Source organism: Bombus pascuorum, chromosome 9 (assembly GCF_905332965.1).
Source record: "Bombus pascuorum chromosome 9, iyBomPasc1.1, whole genome shotgun sequence".
Taxonomy (NCBI): domain Eukaryota; kingdom Metazoa; phylum Arthropoda; class Insecta; order Hymenoptera; family Apidae; genus Bombus; species Bombus pascuorum.
The window spans coordinates 12406835-12421712 of NC_083496.1; the positions used below are offsets into that span (position 1 = coordinate 12406835).

Consider the following 14878-nt stretch of genomic DNA (forward strand, 5'->3'; position numbering starts at 1 on the left):
AAGAAAATTTTAAGAGTACGAGATTTTTCAGGATATATGAACATTAACTACGGTGGGAAGGCTGGTTACTACTTCAGCTCGACCTGTGTTCTAGTAGGCAGTTTCACTCTTTTCTTCATAGACCTTCACAGAAGAAATTTATCGAGGCATAAACACATAAGGTCTAACGGAACCAAGCACCTCTGCGTTTCGGATAATTGTCCACAACGCCGAAAATTGTCGTTCAGCCAGGAACCAGACAATGATGGTCCACATGTGGCTGCTGCAGGAGCTGCTGCGGCTGCTCTTGTACTTGGAACTGAGATTGCACCAAATCCAGGTAAATTTATTCATTTATGTTATTTTTTATATTAATTCTGACTAACTTGTTTTGTCTTTATAATTAAAATCTTCGACATACAATTTTTAATATCTACTTTAAATCTCTTTTACATATTCTCGGGCCGTAAGCAAGCCACAAGAGTTTAGGTTAACCCTACTGTTTCCCTCATTTATTCCTCACATTTGTATCCAACATAGGATCTCTTCTTCGAATAAAAAAAAATACACATTAAATTTAAGTACATGGAACACTAAAATCAAATATTTAAGAAATCAAATATTTAATGAATTATAATGTTCTTATTTTGGTAAATACCAATGACATTTATCGTGCAAGATATAAGATATAAATTAAGATTGAATATCCTAAAATGAAGTAACCCAACTCAAATATAATCCATATTGTTATGATCACTTATAATCCAACTGAGGGTTACGATTCTAAAACCACAAATTTTTATATTATATCTCAAGGGTCAATCAACTCTAGAAAATCAAAAAAAAAATCAAAACGAGATAGCAAACAATGGAATCTCATTGCAGGCGAATTGATCGACGGCCTTGCCCCGGAGAAGCCCGAATTGACGTGCATCTCCGAGGAGGGAATTGCGGACATGGATCTTCCTGACAACATGCTCGAGGACCTTGATTACATCGGAGACTGTATAACCTCGTGCAACAAGGTCGAGAATTATCTAATGCTGTCAGAATTTGAGAACAATCTAATAGCTGAAATGCCAATTATCACGGATCGTCGAGGCCGCAGATGGTCCCTGGCTCGTTCAAAGGGTGGTCAATCGAATTTGGATCGATCCCCAGGGCCTCAACCGACTAACGAAGAGACCGATCCCAAGCCCAAATGGCACCTGACGAATGTGCCTCCTGCTAATAGGGTGATCACAGTGATTGACGAGGCAAGCACGTAACTCAATCACCAAAATCCAAGAAGCTGTTAATACTCTCTGAGGATGCTTCTGAACGAAATTTTACGACTTTTTCGATGTAAATGGATACTTAAATTACTTTTTTTTTTAATTTATAATGTAATTTTTGTATGTACTCTATTTTACTTGCGTAAAAGAAATTTTGATTTACTTGCATAAGTGAATGTGAATTGGAATTGCAAACACTGAAAATCAGTATTTTACGAATTTTATACAAATTGAATTTTGGAATAATTCATTAATTACAATAATACAAAAAAAAGGATAGATATTATTACGTAATTATTGTTATGCAATGAGAATGACGGTTCGAGAATCAAAAGCACGAATAAAGTTAAAAAAGTTAAAAAAAAAAAGGAGGGGAATTATCCAAGAGGCTGACATTTCTCGTTATCGCGCTGCCTTCGATCGTCTGTCTCGTTTGTTCCTCTTTAATTTAAGGTACTGTTAGAGATCATATTAGCGATAGTTTTGCGAACGAAACACGTTAATCTGCGTTAAACGTCCCTACAGAGCTATAGGAAATTCCAGTAAGGGTCATTTAATTCGCGGTGTAATTAAGGACAATAACGTCGGCTTTCGACGAGAGGAACCACGGAAACGTTCCGTCCACATGGAGATAACCTCGACTCCCGTCGACGTCTTTGTTTAAAGCTTCGTATTAGTTCACTGCCACGCGTAGATATGTGCATTGAACGATCTTTCATCAATTTAACAAAAAAGAAAAATAGGACACATTCAAACAAACAGCTCAAGTTTCTTTATTTTAATGTAATTTTTATTTTAGAAATTGTGAATCATAGAAAATTAAGATTTTTTATTTAAAAATGTTGAAAAATTGAAACTAAAATTTTGAATAATTCTACTAAACGCAAGAAAAGATCGTTCGATTCATGTCGATGTAAAAGTTGTGACCCAGAGACTTTTTCGAAGGAATCTGCTTGCACGTAGGCAATGCTAGCTAAAGATATTGAAACTAGTCCAAAACGAAATTCGTACGCAGCGATAAATGGTATAATATAACGATACGAATAAATATGTAGCCAGATACAAGAGTTTATGGTTGTACCGTTGTATCGTTCGAGGCATTTTAAGAGAATATTCATGCGTGTACCGTTTCTCTTTCTGTGATCGAGCGAACCGCGATCGGTACAAACGCAAAGAGATAACAACACTATTTATTTATCAAACTATTTATATTAGAACCATACATACGCATGTTATGTACATATATATACATACTTATATACGTGATAATGAGCGTATGCACATGCGTGTGGTATTATAACGTAGATTACAGTTAAGAAGCCCCGAAATAGTCGATTAAGAACAATTTGAAGCCAACAATATATCAAGGATTTGTACAGAGAAATGAAACTGGTATTACAATTGTAATATTTTGTGCGATCGAGCGAAAAACACTATAATTTTATTTAAAGACCCCATCAAATTAATTCATTAAGGATCAACGTTGCGTTGATACAACATTCCATTTGCAACTTTTTTCAGTCAATTCACGTCAGTATATTCTATTTCAAGAGTTTTAAATATTTTTTTCATCTTTATTTCTTCCTCTATTTAGATTCTAAAGTTTTTATAGTACAATGGTAAACTGCACATTTTTTAAATTATGTAAATTTCGTATGCATTACAAATTTGTTCTGTAATTTGTATAATTAATTTCTATATATACCGAGAATTATTTTTCTAATCCGTAAAGTATCTATTATCCGAATAATATTGCGTTTTGCAATTTTCACATATTATTTCATTGCTTGATCCTTAACGAGTTAAAAATATCATTAAACTAATAGCCTGATGAATATCTAATATAATAATGAGAACCAGTCGGAGAATATTTTTAATGAAACATTACTTTAATGACTCGGCACCTGCCTACGTGATGTCGCGTTTAAGTTACGTTTATCATATTATTGTTATCACGACGATAACGCAAGGCTACTAGTCTAACGCGTTGTATAAGCGACGCAAAGAACAATAATTTACGAATTACTGTTTATTACACGCTGCAGCAAAAGAAACAACACCGAATAAACTGCCTATATTGTAATATTGTAACGTTGTTAATACAGAAACGTGATTTTATCAAGTACCTCGTTGTTTCTGCCTTTTTTAATTACAAATTTATTCCCGACATAAAAATAACAATAAATGCGAAAACAGTGAAATACTCAAAGTAACAAAAAATTTAAAAATATAGTGCGCACGTAAAGCGATTCTGCCAATATTTTCCTTCGTTAACCTACTTTATGCATACACGTCTCTCTGCAATTAACTTCTTAAAGCTGAGATAACATTATATATAGTTTGACTTGCAATTTTCCTCAAGATATGAAATGTAGCTTCTTTATTCTTCAAACTTTTAAACATACAATCGATTATTAAAAAATCATTTTCTCCGGTAAAATAGCTTAAAAAATGGAACGTTCATTTAGGAAGAAATAAAAGCATTTCACTTATTCAAGGAGAAGAAATCATGGAGGAATTTCTTTCCAATTACGACTAGAGAGCTGTGTAGAAGGAAATCAATTATGCAATTGGAACAGTATACCCAAATGTTCCATTACGACATCGGTGTACGTAAGGCCGATAATGCGGCGTTAATTACGAATTCTTGGTAGCCGACAGTTGAACATTTGTTACGTACATTGGCATGCGAGGATTATCGAACGCGACTCAGCGTGTACCAGCAACGCTTTATCGATAAATTCTAATTCTCTTTAGTCACGTTCTGGTCATGCTAAATGTAAGCTTCGTTGACTAACAAACCTACAAATCATATTTAAGAAAAATTCTTCTGTTTATCTAATTACCTCTGCATCATTATTTAAAGACACGCTTTGAGATTCGGATCTCTAAAATTACGCTAATCGAATGAAATATGGAAATTATGCAGTTTGCAACATAGTTTTGGTGACAATATTGATAATGCTTTCGACAAGATTAAAGTAATTACGGTATTAAAGTATTAATATTAAAGAACTTCCAGAAAAAAGAACCCATGAAACAAAATAATGAATTAAATAAATTAGTAAATTAAGCAAATTTGAGTTCCAGTTTCTTTATATAGAATCAAGACAAATCAATTCAATATATAGTATGTTCATAGAATCATGTTGAATATAGAATATACTTATATTTGAACTAAAATTAGATGAGTTTGTAAATTAGAGATTGGAGAATTTGTTATACTTGTTACAATTTAGGGAATTTCAAGTGACTGTCCTCGAGAAGGAAATCGATTTATATGAAAATGAGACAGACTTGATCGAGAATGGAATCAGACAGTGCGTTAATTGCTATGCAATGTAATCGTGTGCGTTAATCGGTGATCGCCAGGTTGCGTAGAACAAGAGGTACGCTAACAGCACTGATGAGCAGTCGCTCCAAGGCGTCCCATGAAGGTACCCCCTTGGCGTAGTTGCAGCTATCTCATCTAGTAAAAAATAATCCCAGAAACCTAATTATATCGTCGAGGTAAGGAATTACACTTCTGCGGAAAAGATACATCTAACTGCGATTTACTTGGAATGAGCAAAATTTTACTTTTCATTTTATTTTTCTACCAGGCAATTAATTCGAAAATGATGGCATTCTAACTAGCATTTTTTCATCGTAATATTTAGTCATTATTTTAAGTTATCTTTAAAGCCTCTTATCTTCCATTTCAATTATAAATTGGTGAAATGAAAATTTTTCGATGGCTCTGCAATAAATGCTTTAAACAAACTTGAACTTTAAAATTGAAGTAACATATATTGTGTTACAAAAATCTTACTGTACTATGCTTCTTAATTTAAGATTTTTATTCCGATTAGTGAATCATAATTAAGATTTTGATCTTTCATTTGCACTTCATTTACAAAGTGATCTAATTGTGCCGTTATTGGTATATGAGTCGATGAAACTATATTCGTTTATGAAACTCAAGGTATCTGGAATGTGATAGTACAGTTTGGTAAAAGACACGATATTTTTCAGCGCTTCGGAACGAACGAGTGCGAGGATGTCCTACGGAAAGTTGCACGTTCTTCCACTAAGTCTTTTTATCCTGATTCCGGTAACGTTTCTAATTACGTAAGTCTACCAAGAAAAAAATGAGCTTCAACGGAGAAAACTGAATTCTTGGTTAAATGATTATATTTCCTTCATGTCCAATTGCATTAAACTTTACTTTCAATTCATATTACAATTTAACTATAATCAAATTTTTATTATGATTAAATTGATTGTCAAAAATTACACATCACCAGTAGAATATTTTTTTACAAAAATGTTAATCTCATAGTTTAACTGTGTTGCTGTCGTTCAATTTTCTGTATTCCAATTTTACTTTAGTTTCCGTTAAGAAAACCATTTACGATATTTTAAGGAAATTTTTGGTATAAAATTGAAACCAAAAGCCGTACCATAATATTCCAATAACAATTTTTTAATATTTTCTTCAAATTTGAGGAATTTCTTGGCAATGGAAAAAGACGATTCGAACGAAAATGACCCAAAGGATGCAATAGGACAAGGTTCGGTGATTAGAAATATGGATTCACATTGATATAATGATTGCCAATTCATAGCAAAAATAAAACTAATGCTCACTAACTAGTTTTGCAGTCGATCAAGGCCATGGTATCAGAAACAACGACAGCCGCGCATTCTGTATCTGACAGCATGATGTAAATCGCGATTAGTTTGATTCATTATGCTCCACTGTGTACACTTCACAAGGATCATTGTTCTGTAAATAAAGCCACATTCAATCGTCGATGTGCCATTGAATGGATTTGCGACATCGAAAGCCAGCATACTTGTTGAAAGTGCTTCTTTCATTAGGGAAAAATTCTAGCGAAACTTAAACTTATCGTGATTTATTACTGAATTTAACTTTCAAACGTGATTACATTTTTCTATTAGTATTTGGCCATAACTAATTATTAATTATTAAGTTGTTTAATTTAGAGAAGAAAATTTGTTTCATTTCAGTTGAGCATATATAACTTTTCGCAGAAGTTGTCGTGGACCTTATAACAAAGTCATTCTGATTTAAAGCAAGCATATATAATATATTTATTTTTTAACCAGTTCTTAGTCATCTTGGCAGAAAATGCACTAACTTCAGTATGAAATTTTCTAAGAGTTTATTTTTAAAAAATTGATCTTTGTGTAAAATGCACGAAAATTTTTGCAGGTCACTGTATTATTTTAAAAAAAGCTTCTTACATTGCATTTTCGTACTTATTACATTTCTGAATCTAAATTATTGAATATTATTTTCTTTGAGCATTACTTGGAATCACGTTATCAAAATACATGTAACTATAATCAAAGTTTAACTAATCCCCTTTTCTAAATCAACACTCTACATGTAATATACGAGCATCCATTTTTAAAGCAATTGCATTTCAGATACACTATGTCGGTGCAATGGGACCACGTAGTACCAGGATTTCCGTACATATCGGAAACAGGCACCTTGTCTCCGGAATCGTGTATATTTGCCCAATTCCTTAATATAGCTGCATTACTCCGTAAATATCAACTAGTTTTACGTTTAAACGTATATCTACCGCGGTTAATGACACTGCACATGTATTTTAGTCGCCTGTTGCGTATACATTAGACATCGACAAGTTTCCCAATGGCAATTCGAAAGGGGCAACGATCTCGTTAGCAGGAAAATCGTTGTTGTGACGGCATGGTGCGGCGTTCTAGGTTGCTTCGGACTCGATATTCTGGCGAATTTTCAAGAAGCCCGTGTTGTCGCGGCTCATATGATTGGAGCAATGACTTGTTTCACGGCTGGAACCATTTACTTTTGCCTGCAGGTACGATAGATTCCTGATAAATGGATAAGAGAAATAAATTTAAAGGGAATTTTTATTGTCAGCAATAGTACGTATCACTTGTTCTACCCAGATATATTCTGGAAATTTACTCCTGCGTAACATAGCATAATGAAACAAAATAGTTTTGAAATATGACTATCCGCTTCTTTCTCATAAAGATAAGAAAAAACAATTTTTCAAGAAAGATGCACACAAAATTTAACGCTAATCAGTTAAGTAGGTTTTCAAAAAATATAGATTTAAGAAAAATGCATTTAAATATCTTTTCATGTGCCGTCAAAGAGCTATAACATCGTTATCTTTAGAACCTCAAACCAAGAGTTGTACATGTGTATTCTTAAGGCTATATTCTTTAATTTAAAAAATGTTGAGAAGGTCGACCTTCTCGAAGATATAAAATAAACTATGTCCTTAAATTTCGTACACAAGAAAAAAGATAATATATATTTGTTACATGTATAATGCTTTCAGACATATTTAAGTCACAAAATGGTACCAGCAGTGAATGGCAGAATTGTAGTATACATTCGTGCAGCACTTTCGGTGTTGACGCTAATTTTGACAATTACCACGATCCTACCTGGCTACATTTCAATGTTAGAATTTCAAGGTGACATTATTTCTCCACTTGCCTTATTTGAGATATGATAATAAGCGGACAGACAATAATATGTGATAATGAGGTTTCTGTGAATTGCAGGCGATGATTACAAGAAATGGCTGCCAACCGACGGTGGCTGGGCCTGGCATGTCGCTAGTGCCATTTCCGAGTGGGTTCTAGCGATTGTTTATTGCGTTTTCCTGCTAACGTTTGTGCCAGAATTTCGATTAATCAATTTCGAGGATCCTGTGGTTACGGTACTTTTTTCTTATAACATTATATTTAATACACTGTGGCTCGCGAAACCAAAAAAATTAATATTTGTACTAAAAATGATCTTATTAAATATTATAGTCTGTTAATATAATGAATAGTTAATTGTTTCAATACTTTGATGATCTTTGAGAAAGGTATACTTGCAATAAATACCTCGCGATACTTGTGTTTCATTATAGTGCTAATAAAATTTTAATAAGTTCTCGGTGGTAAATGTTCGAATATTTTCGCGAGCCATTATAAATACAAGTATTTATCACACGATGGATACAAGCGATTAATATTGCACGTTGAATCATAATTTACAATGTCATGCTTCCTCTTCGTGTTCAAAGTTCCCAAACAGTTACATCATAATCATGATTCAATTAATCTTATCGGAGTTCAATCAACAGAATTCAATCAAAACAGCGTTAAAATAACATCGCAATGACTTCCAAATCTTTTGTTTTCAGTTGATATATCTAGACAAGGATCAAGATTTGAAATTACCACACAAGCTAAATTCACAAGTTCAAGAATCTTAAAACTCCTCGAATATTCAGGCGCCCATTAAGTATTAAATTATATTCCTTCTAACGTATGCATTTGAAGATAATTTCTAGTAACATTACTTTTAATTGCTTCTTTGATTCAACCCTCTATAACACCATATAACTTGGAAGTTATATACATTTTGGAAATTTTATTTTCTGCTTATTACTAGAACATTACAAATTTTTATGTAAACTCATATTTTTATCAACACAACTAAAGGAACGAATATGATTTTTTTCACTCTTTAAACATTAAATACTTTAGTTTGTATATTTTTGTATAATTATATCACATATCATATTTTTCTTTTATAAATCGAAAAAAAATCTGATTATAGAGGGTTAGTACTACGTTTAACGTTTACAAAATTTTTTAAATTATTCGTGTGAGTATCTTCCATTTCTTTTTGTTTTCATTCAACAGTTTGCTCGATTATCACTGCAGCTGATCACGTTATCTCGATTCACACCTCAATTACTAATAGATACCGACGTTACGTTGTTCTTGCGGTCGATAAAACCCATCCCGTGAAATAATAGACCCCGATGAAGTTGATCGAACAAATATTCAAATGTCTCCACAGAAGAGGGCGCGAATCAACTTTGAAACCTGCAAACACGGTAGCGGTCATCATCTACCAGCATTAAAGCGAAATTTGCTGTTTGAACGTTCGTACTACAAATTGCTCTTCGTGGACGAACGTGATTTATCTTTCTCTCTATTCACTCGATCAAAGTTACTTCGAATGTGGAAATTCTACACGAATCTTACCCTGAAGTATTACCCGCGACCAAATTTGAATGTCGACTGACACTCGTCACGTTGTCAATTGTCAGTCGATACCTGCGACTTCCTAACCAAATTAAAAAATCCTCGTTCAACGAATTAATGAAGGAATAGATTTCCAATCTATCGCTTCTCAAAGTTAATTTGTAATATGAATGAAATTTTTATCGAAAAATATCGTGTGGTTCGCTTCGCATCAATTTTAATCGCAGAACGAAGCCTGCCGTCCGATCACGCTCAAGGAACGTGTTCAAGGAATCCCGCCTCGATATACGTATTCGGTTTCAACGCGAATATTTGCGGCTCAACGAGTTCGTAGAAAAGTAGAAAGAATCTGCAGAGTCATAAATTCGTTAGAAAAAATTCATCCGGACGATCGTAAAGCGAAAAGGTGATTATCTAAGTAAAGTATACCGGTATTGATAAGAGTTACGCCTACATGTATGTACGTATTATCGCAACACGTTCGCGGGTAGTATTAGGACAAACGTTTCTTGGAGAACGTCTGTCAGTAACGACGACGGCGCGGCATTAGTCTCGTGGCGCAGCTGCTGAGAGCGCCGTTCTCGCTGGCACAACATCGATCGCGCACAGTCGGCCATAACCTCTGTGATTCTGCTCGCTCTTCACCCTGGCCTCTCAAACAAAAGCTCGAAAATCGCGTAATTACAAGAGAACCGAAAGAAAAGGAAACCAAGTGGAACCTTTGTACATCGTCAACAACATAGTGTAAAGAGTGTTAGGTGTTGTTGGGTGCTATTGGATAAGAAGACCTTCAACCGTGTGCAGCCCCTTCGAAAGAGTTTCTAGTTTCAGTACGACGAGCAGTTTGTGGAAGGAACGTCGGTGTTCAAGAGACAACGAAAACGACAAAGGTACTAGCAATTTTTTTCATGTCCATATGAGTTGGAAGAATCGACTATTTTCGAGCGTCGTTGCTACGTAAGATTTCCAATTACTTCGTTGCAAGGGTTCCCTTTCCTCTGTCCCTAGACAACGCCCGCGTGAGAACACACACGTCGAGAACGGCACCTCGTGCAGGCGTTTCGAGTTGTGTCATTCTCTATTGTCGGCGAATACTTGCGGCGACCGCGACGTGTGCCACGGACACTTGCTGTAGTTTTTCTGGTAAGACACCGTGTACGATATTTCTGGCGCGCAGTTTGTGATCTACTTTCAATCGTACGCATGTAGTGTAATATACAGTATAATGTAATTTATTGTAGTATTTTACTATAGCATTATCATAGTACTATGATAAATTATTGCAGCAGTTAAATATAGTCATAAAGTGACTGGCACTGACTCCTTTCATGCTTTAAATAGAGTTGCAAATTTTTACCACTAACAATATGTATATATGTATAGTATATGCAACTCAACAGAATTCACATATTTGAAACATTCTGGATCAAAATATAACTAGAATTCGTGAAAACAACGACATCAAAAATAATACAAGCACGTTTTATATTAGGTCGCCACGTGACACATTGTTTTTTAATCAAAGGTATGTCGAAGAAGAACGTTAATGGCAATCGAATTGCAGTGCAGTCGCAGCTCCATGCATTTTAGCGACTGATTCCCGTGGGAAAGAAGTAGAATAAGAGGTCCAGCCTCTTGGAACAGACGAGCATGAGTGCTCGTACCTTGTGGACGCGTGAAACGACGCGTGTGTCTCCACGATAGCGGCGTCTTCCGCGGGCGTCATCATCTGACGTCATTGGTTCCGGCGGGAAAGCCGACAATAACCACAAACGCACACAGGAAACATGGACAAGGAGGACTTCCTGGTCAACCTGCATTATCTTCCGATTATCCTGTTCATTTCGTTGCCTTCTGTCTTTATTTTGACGTAAGCAAAATTATTGCTCAATATTATGAAAGAGTTGTTAAACTGGTATTTTATTTTCTGTTCAAAATAATCTATAGTATTTATTTTATTTTTCTTTGTTTCGTTCGATTTCGTAGATAAACAAATTTTCTTTATATGCAGTCAGTTTTCTTTAATTTTGATTGGAGGTATTGTTTTTCTTTACTAAAAGAATAATCCATAGTGTTCGTTCTATTTTTAGTTATTTCGAACTTTGTAGACAAAAGAATTCTGCCTGTGTGCAGTCGGTTTTGCTTAATTTAAATTCAACGTTCGAGAGTTTCCTTTTTTTATTTTCGACGCACCATGTGTGATTGAATGCAAAGTACAAAGCATAAAACATTCTCCGTCGAAAATTTGTTTTGCAAATTACGCAGATCTGCATAGTACACCGCGAATACTAGTTTGCAGATTCTGAAGCACATATAAATAAACATGAAGATAATATTCGATCTTTATTATTGTATATATTAGAAATATATTCCGATTAACACTTGACTACATAGAAGTCAAACAATTCGTAAAATAACACATTTAGTAAACCAAGATAGTAATTAATATGCTGTGTTTTAATCTTTTAACGTAAGCAGATATAATATTACATTAACATCTGCTGAGACGAAATACAGTTACTTAGACTGTTTTGCATCTTGTTGAATATGCAGATAACATCTTATATTTGTAATTAATATTTATTATGTCTTCTGTTTTGCTACATCTAGTCCTTAAGTGCAATGGAATATGTTATGATATCTTTATTTTCCACAAAGTTTTCAATAAAAAATTTGTAAATAAATATTCCGATAAAAAAGTATGGATTTATTTGTATTTTGCAGTTACATAATAGCAGTTCTATTGGGTCATGTGGAAGCCGAGTTTCCTTACATCTCGGATGCAGCTACCTATGCACCGGAAAGCTGCATATTCGCCCAGTTTATCAACATGATCGCAATGCTCAGTGAGTGTCCAACATCAACAAATGTATTTAAATCTTCGATTCACTCGGAGGAAGAAAATCGATTGATACCTCGCACACGGTACACTGACCTCGATTCCCGTTCACTGGGAATAAGCGAGAGTTTAGCGGAGCAAAAATAGCGTTTGCTTTCGGAGGCGATCGTCGTTAAACTTGGAGTCGTAAATTTAAAAAGAGATATCTAAACCCGTGCAAATAACGAGTGTCTCAGAATTAATGAAAATTGTTTGATATAAAAATAACTGATAGATATATGTGTTATTTGTATTATTGTCTCTGTGATAGAATAATCTTAAAAATGATAATTAAGGAATATTGAACGCAACATACTGCAGTATCATATTGATAATTGATATTTTCTTGAATTGTTTCAGTGTCCTTCCTCGTCTACATAAGATACTCTCAAGTGAAAGAATGTTCGAGTACGTTTAGGTTGCAACATTCTCTACCGAAATGGAACCATTGGGCCTTGATTTTTGGCCTAATATCGACGTTTGGTCTCTCAGTGGTCGCAAACTTTCAAGAAACCTCTGTCATAGTGGTACACTTTATTGGAGCTCTTCTATGTTTCGGTGGTGGAACTGCATACTTTTGGACACAGGTACATTAAAATATTTTATTTTAATAAGAAATTGCAATGGTAAAATATATAGATACAGATCCACGAATTAACTATTTTAGCCAACTATAATAAAACAAAACCGATAGTTTTTCTCTCAAATTATTTTCCAATATTTATTCTACAAAATTTAATACCCATGAGCTTTCATTCCACATAGTTCAATGAGACGTGGCATTCGAAATTTTTCGTTCTTCTCTCGAAAAGAATCCAACAACTGCCATCCGTCTTGATAAAAATACAAAAATTAAAACTAGCTGAAAGATCGTGGGTAAAACACTAATGTCGCCTAATTGGATCGTACTAAATGAAGTCTGATACGTGGCTTGCGTAATTTCCTGGAAAGCTGATTTATTCACGTCATTACATTGTCTTTCGTTGTCTGGCTCTTTCTCATTTTTCACACATTTTGTTTCCAGGCCGTGTGTTCGTTCTACCTGCATCCGCTCGGATGTTCGTTGAAACTGGCACATCTTCGAGCGGCATTGTCCACCTTTTGTACTGTTTGTTTCGTCGTAACTCTCATCACTGGCGTGCTGGCACGCTTGGCCTATAAGGGTTAGTTCGGTTGTGTTTCCCCCTTCGTTTAACACGTTCTTTTTTTACATATTAAAACGATGCATCTGTATTTACGTTTCCAGGTACGAATCCTCGGAAATGGTACAAGGAAGATGGCGGATGGGAATTGCACGTGGCTAGCACTATCACTGAATGGCTGTGCGCTGCGGCATTCTGCGTGTACATTTTGACATTCACCGAAGAATTTCGCGATGTTAAAGTCACTCATCCAAAGGTAGATAAAGATAATTAACGCAATAATTATTTTAGATAAGTCAAATTATTATATTATTAACTAAAATTATTATTATATTATTAATTAACATCATAATGATATTAGTAATTTCAAATAATTGATGTGCCATAAAGCATGATACAAGTGCAATAAAGGAGATTTTATGGCTCAAACTAAGATAAAAATTAAGAATAAAAAAATTGCATTGAAAACTTTTAAATTTAAAAATTTTAAGAAAATTATATTGTATTCTAACTGCAAATAAATAGTAGAGTGCGATAATCCAGACATACTTTTGTAGGTGACACAATATCGTAGTTTATTTATTATCAGTATCACAAGTGCTACTGATTCCTGATATTAACTATGAGTTTTTATTAAATATGCGATATGACGCGATATAGTAATGTACAACATAATAAATCACATTTTGATCAAAATGATAAACTGAACTCTGTTTCGTCTACATCTATTATTACTGTCACTTAGCAGATTTATCGTGTTCATTCTTAAATTCTTAAGAGCGAATTAATATGTAAATATTGATACTAACTAAGTTAGTCACGTAGGTAATATAAAGAAAGTTATAATAATCTAGTGAATTTTGTAAAATCAGTTATCACTTGAGTACACGTGTACTCGAATGATTCTCAAATGCATTTTTCTCAAAAACGAATTTTCCAACACAGCTTTTTATCTTGGATTTTTGGATTATTTTATAGAAATATTATATTCACTATTTCAACACTTCCGTTATTCTATAGATAGTTCTACTTTTTTACAGTAAATTTAACATATTTTATTTATTTATTTTTCTGTATTAAGGTTATATCCACCCTTAACCGTACAAGATTGAGCAACGAAGCGCTGAACGAAAGCCAGGACTCCGCGATGGGTCACAATAGAGATGCAACAACGATCACCTGATCACTCATAGGCAGAGGCGCCGGTGGTTACGTCAATCTCCTCTCACACTCTCCAGTGAACACTCCGTGTCCCGGTTACAGGTACCGTGAATCCCGCGAGGCCCTTTTAGACGAGGTCGCACCACTGATTGCGACCACACCGCCATCCGCTTGCGACGTTGAGAGGAGAACCGACGTCCTCTGCCCGGTGCAAATACATGTACACGATCCTACGATATGCGAACGACGAAGACAGACAAGCGAACAGAATGAAGCAGAAAGTAGACAAAAATGGGGTGAAGATCATTCAAGGAATTGGATCGATTTGGATGAAAATGTTTTGGATGGTTACATACTCATGGATGATTCCTGTTTAGAGCCTG

General features: G+C 34.6%; 3 protein-coding genes across 6 annotated transcripts in view; all 3 read left to right on the plus strand.

Annotated features, from left to right (window-relative positions):
* LOC132910628 (monocarboxylate transporter 2-like) overlaps nucleotides 1-3378 on the plus strand; it is a 42995-nt gene extending 39617 nt beyond the window's left edge. For both annotated transcript variants that reach the window (XM_060966425.1, XM_060966424.1), the window contains 2 exons: nucleotides 32-319; nucleotides 865-3378. In XM_060966425.1, coding sequence (XP_060822408.1) covers nucleotides 32-319; nucleotides 865-1247 — 671 coding nt within the window. In that variant the 3' untranslated portion in view covers nucleotides 1248-3378. The remainder of the gene's footprint in view (nucleotides 1-31; nucleotides 320-864) is intronic.
* Nucleotides 3379-4521: 1143 nt separating this feature from the next.
* LOC132910996 (DNA damage-regulated autophagy modulator protein 1-like) lies at nucleotides 4522-8780 on the plus strand. The gene is made up of 7 exons (XM_060967260.1): nucleotides 4522-4763; nucleotides 5268-5363; nucleotides 6690-6811; nucleotides 6882-7108; nucleotides 7601-7739; nucleotides 7830-7987; nucleotides 8462-8780. The coding sequence occupies exons 2-7, from the start codon at nucleotides 5293-5295 to the stop codon at nucleotides 8531-8533; spliced, it is 789 nt and encodes a 262-aa protein (XP_060823243.1). The 5' UTR covers nucleotides 4522-4763; nucleotides 5268-5292; the 3' UTR covers nucleotides 8534-8780.
* Nucleotides 8781-9810: 1030 nt separating this feature from the next.
* LOC132910994 (DNA damage-regulated autophagy modulator protein 1-like) lies at nucleotides 9811-14553 on the plus strand. 3 transcript variants are annotated; one of them, XM_060967259.1, is made up of 8 exons: nucleotides 9811-10204; nucleotides 10300-10457; nucleotides 10840-11184; nucleotides 12039-12160; nucleotides 12553-12779; nucleotides 13217-13355; nucleotides 13439-13590; nucleotides 14416-14553. In XM_060967259.1, exons 3-8 carry the CDS (start codon nucleotides 11102-11104, stop codon nucleotides 14515-14517), a joined length of 825 nt encoding a protein of 274 aa, XP_060823242.1. In that variant the 5' UTR covers nucleotides 9811-10204; nucleotides 10300-10457; nucleotides 10840-11101; the 3' UTR covers nucleotides 14518-14553. The 3 variants fall into 3 exon arrangements, with proteins under 3 accessions (XP_060823242.1, XP_060823240.1, XP_060823241.1); XM_060967257.1 differs by having other exon boundaries at nucleotides 10323-10457; XM_060967258.1 differs by having other exon boundaries at nucleotides 10323-10457; nucleotides 10879-11184.
* The last annotated feature ends 325 nt before the right edge of the window (nucleotides 14554-14878 follow it).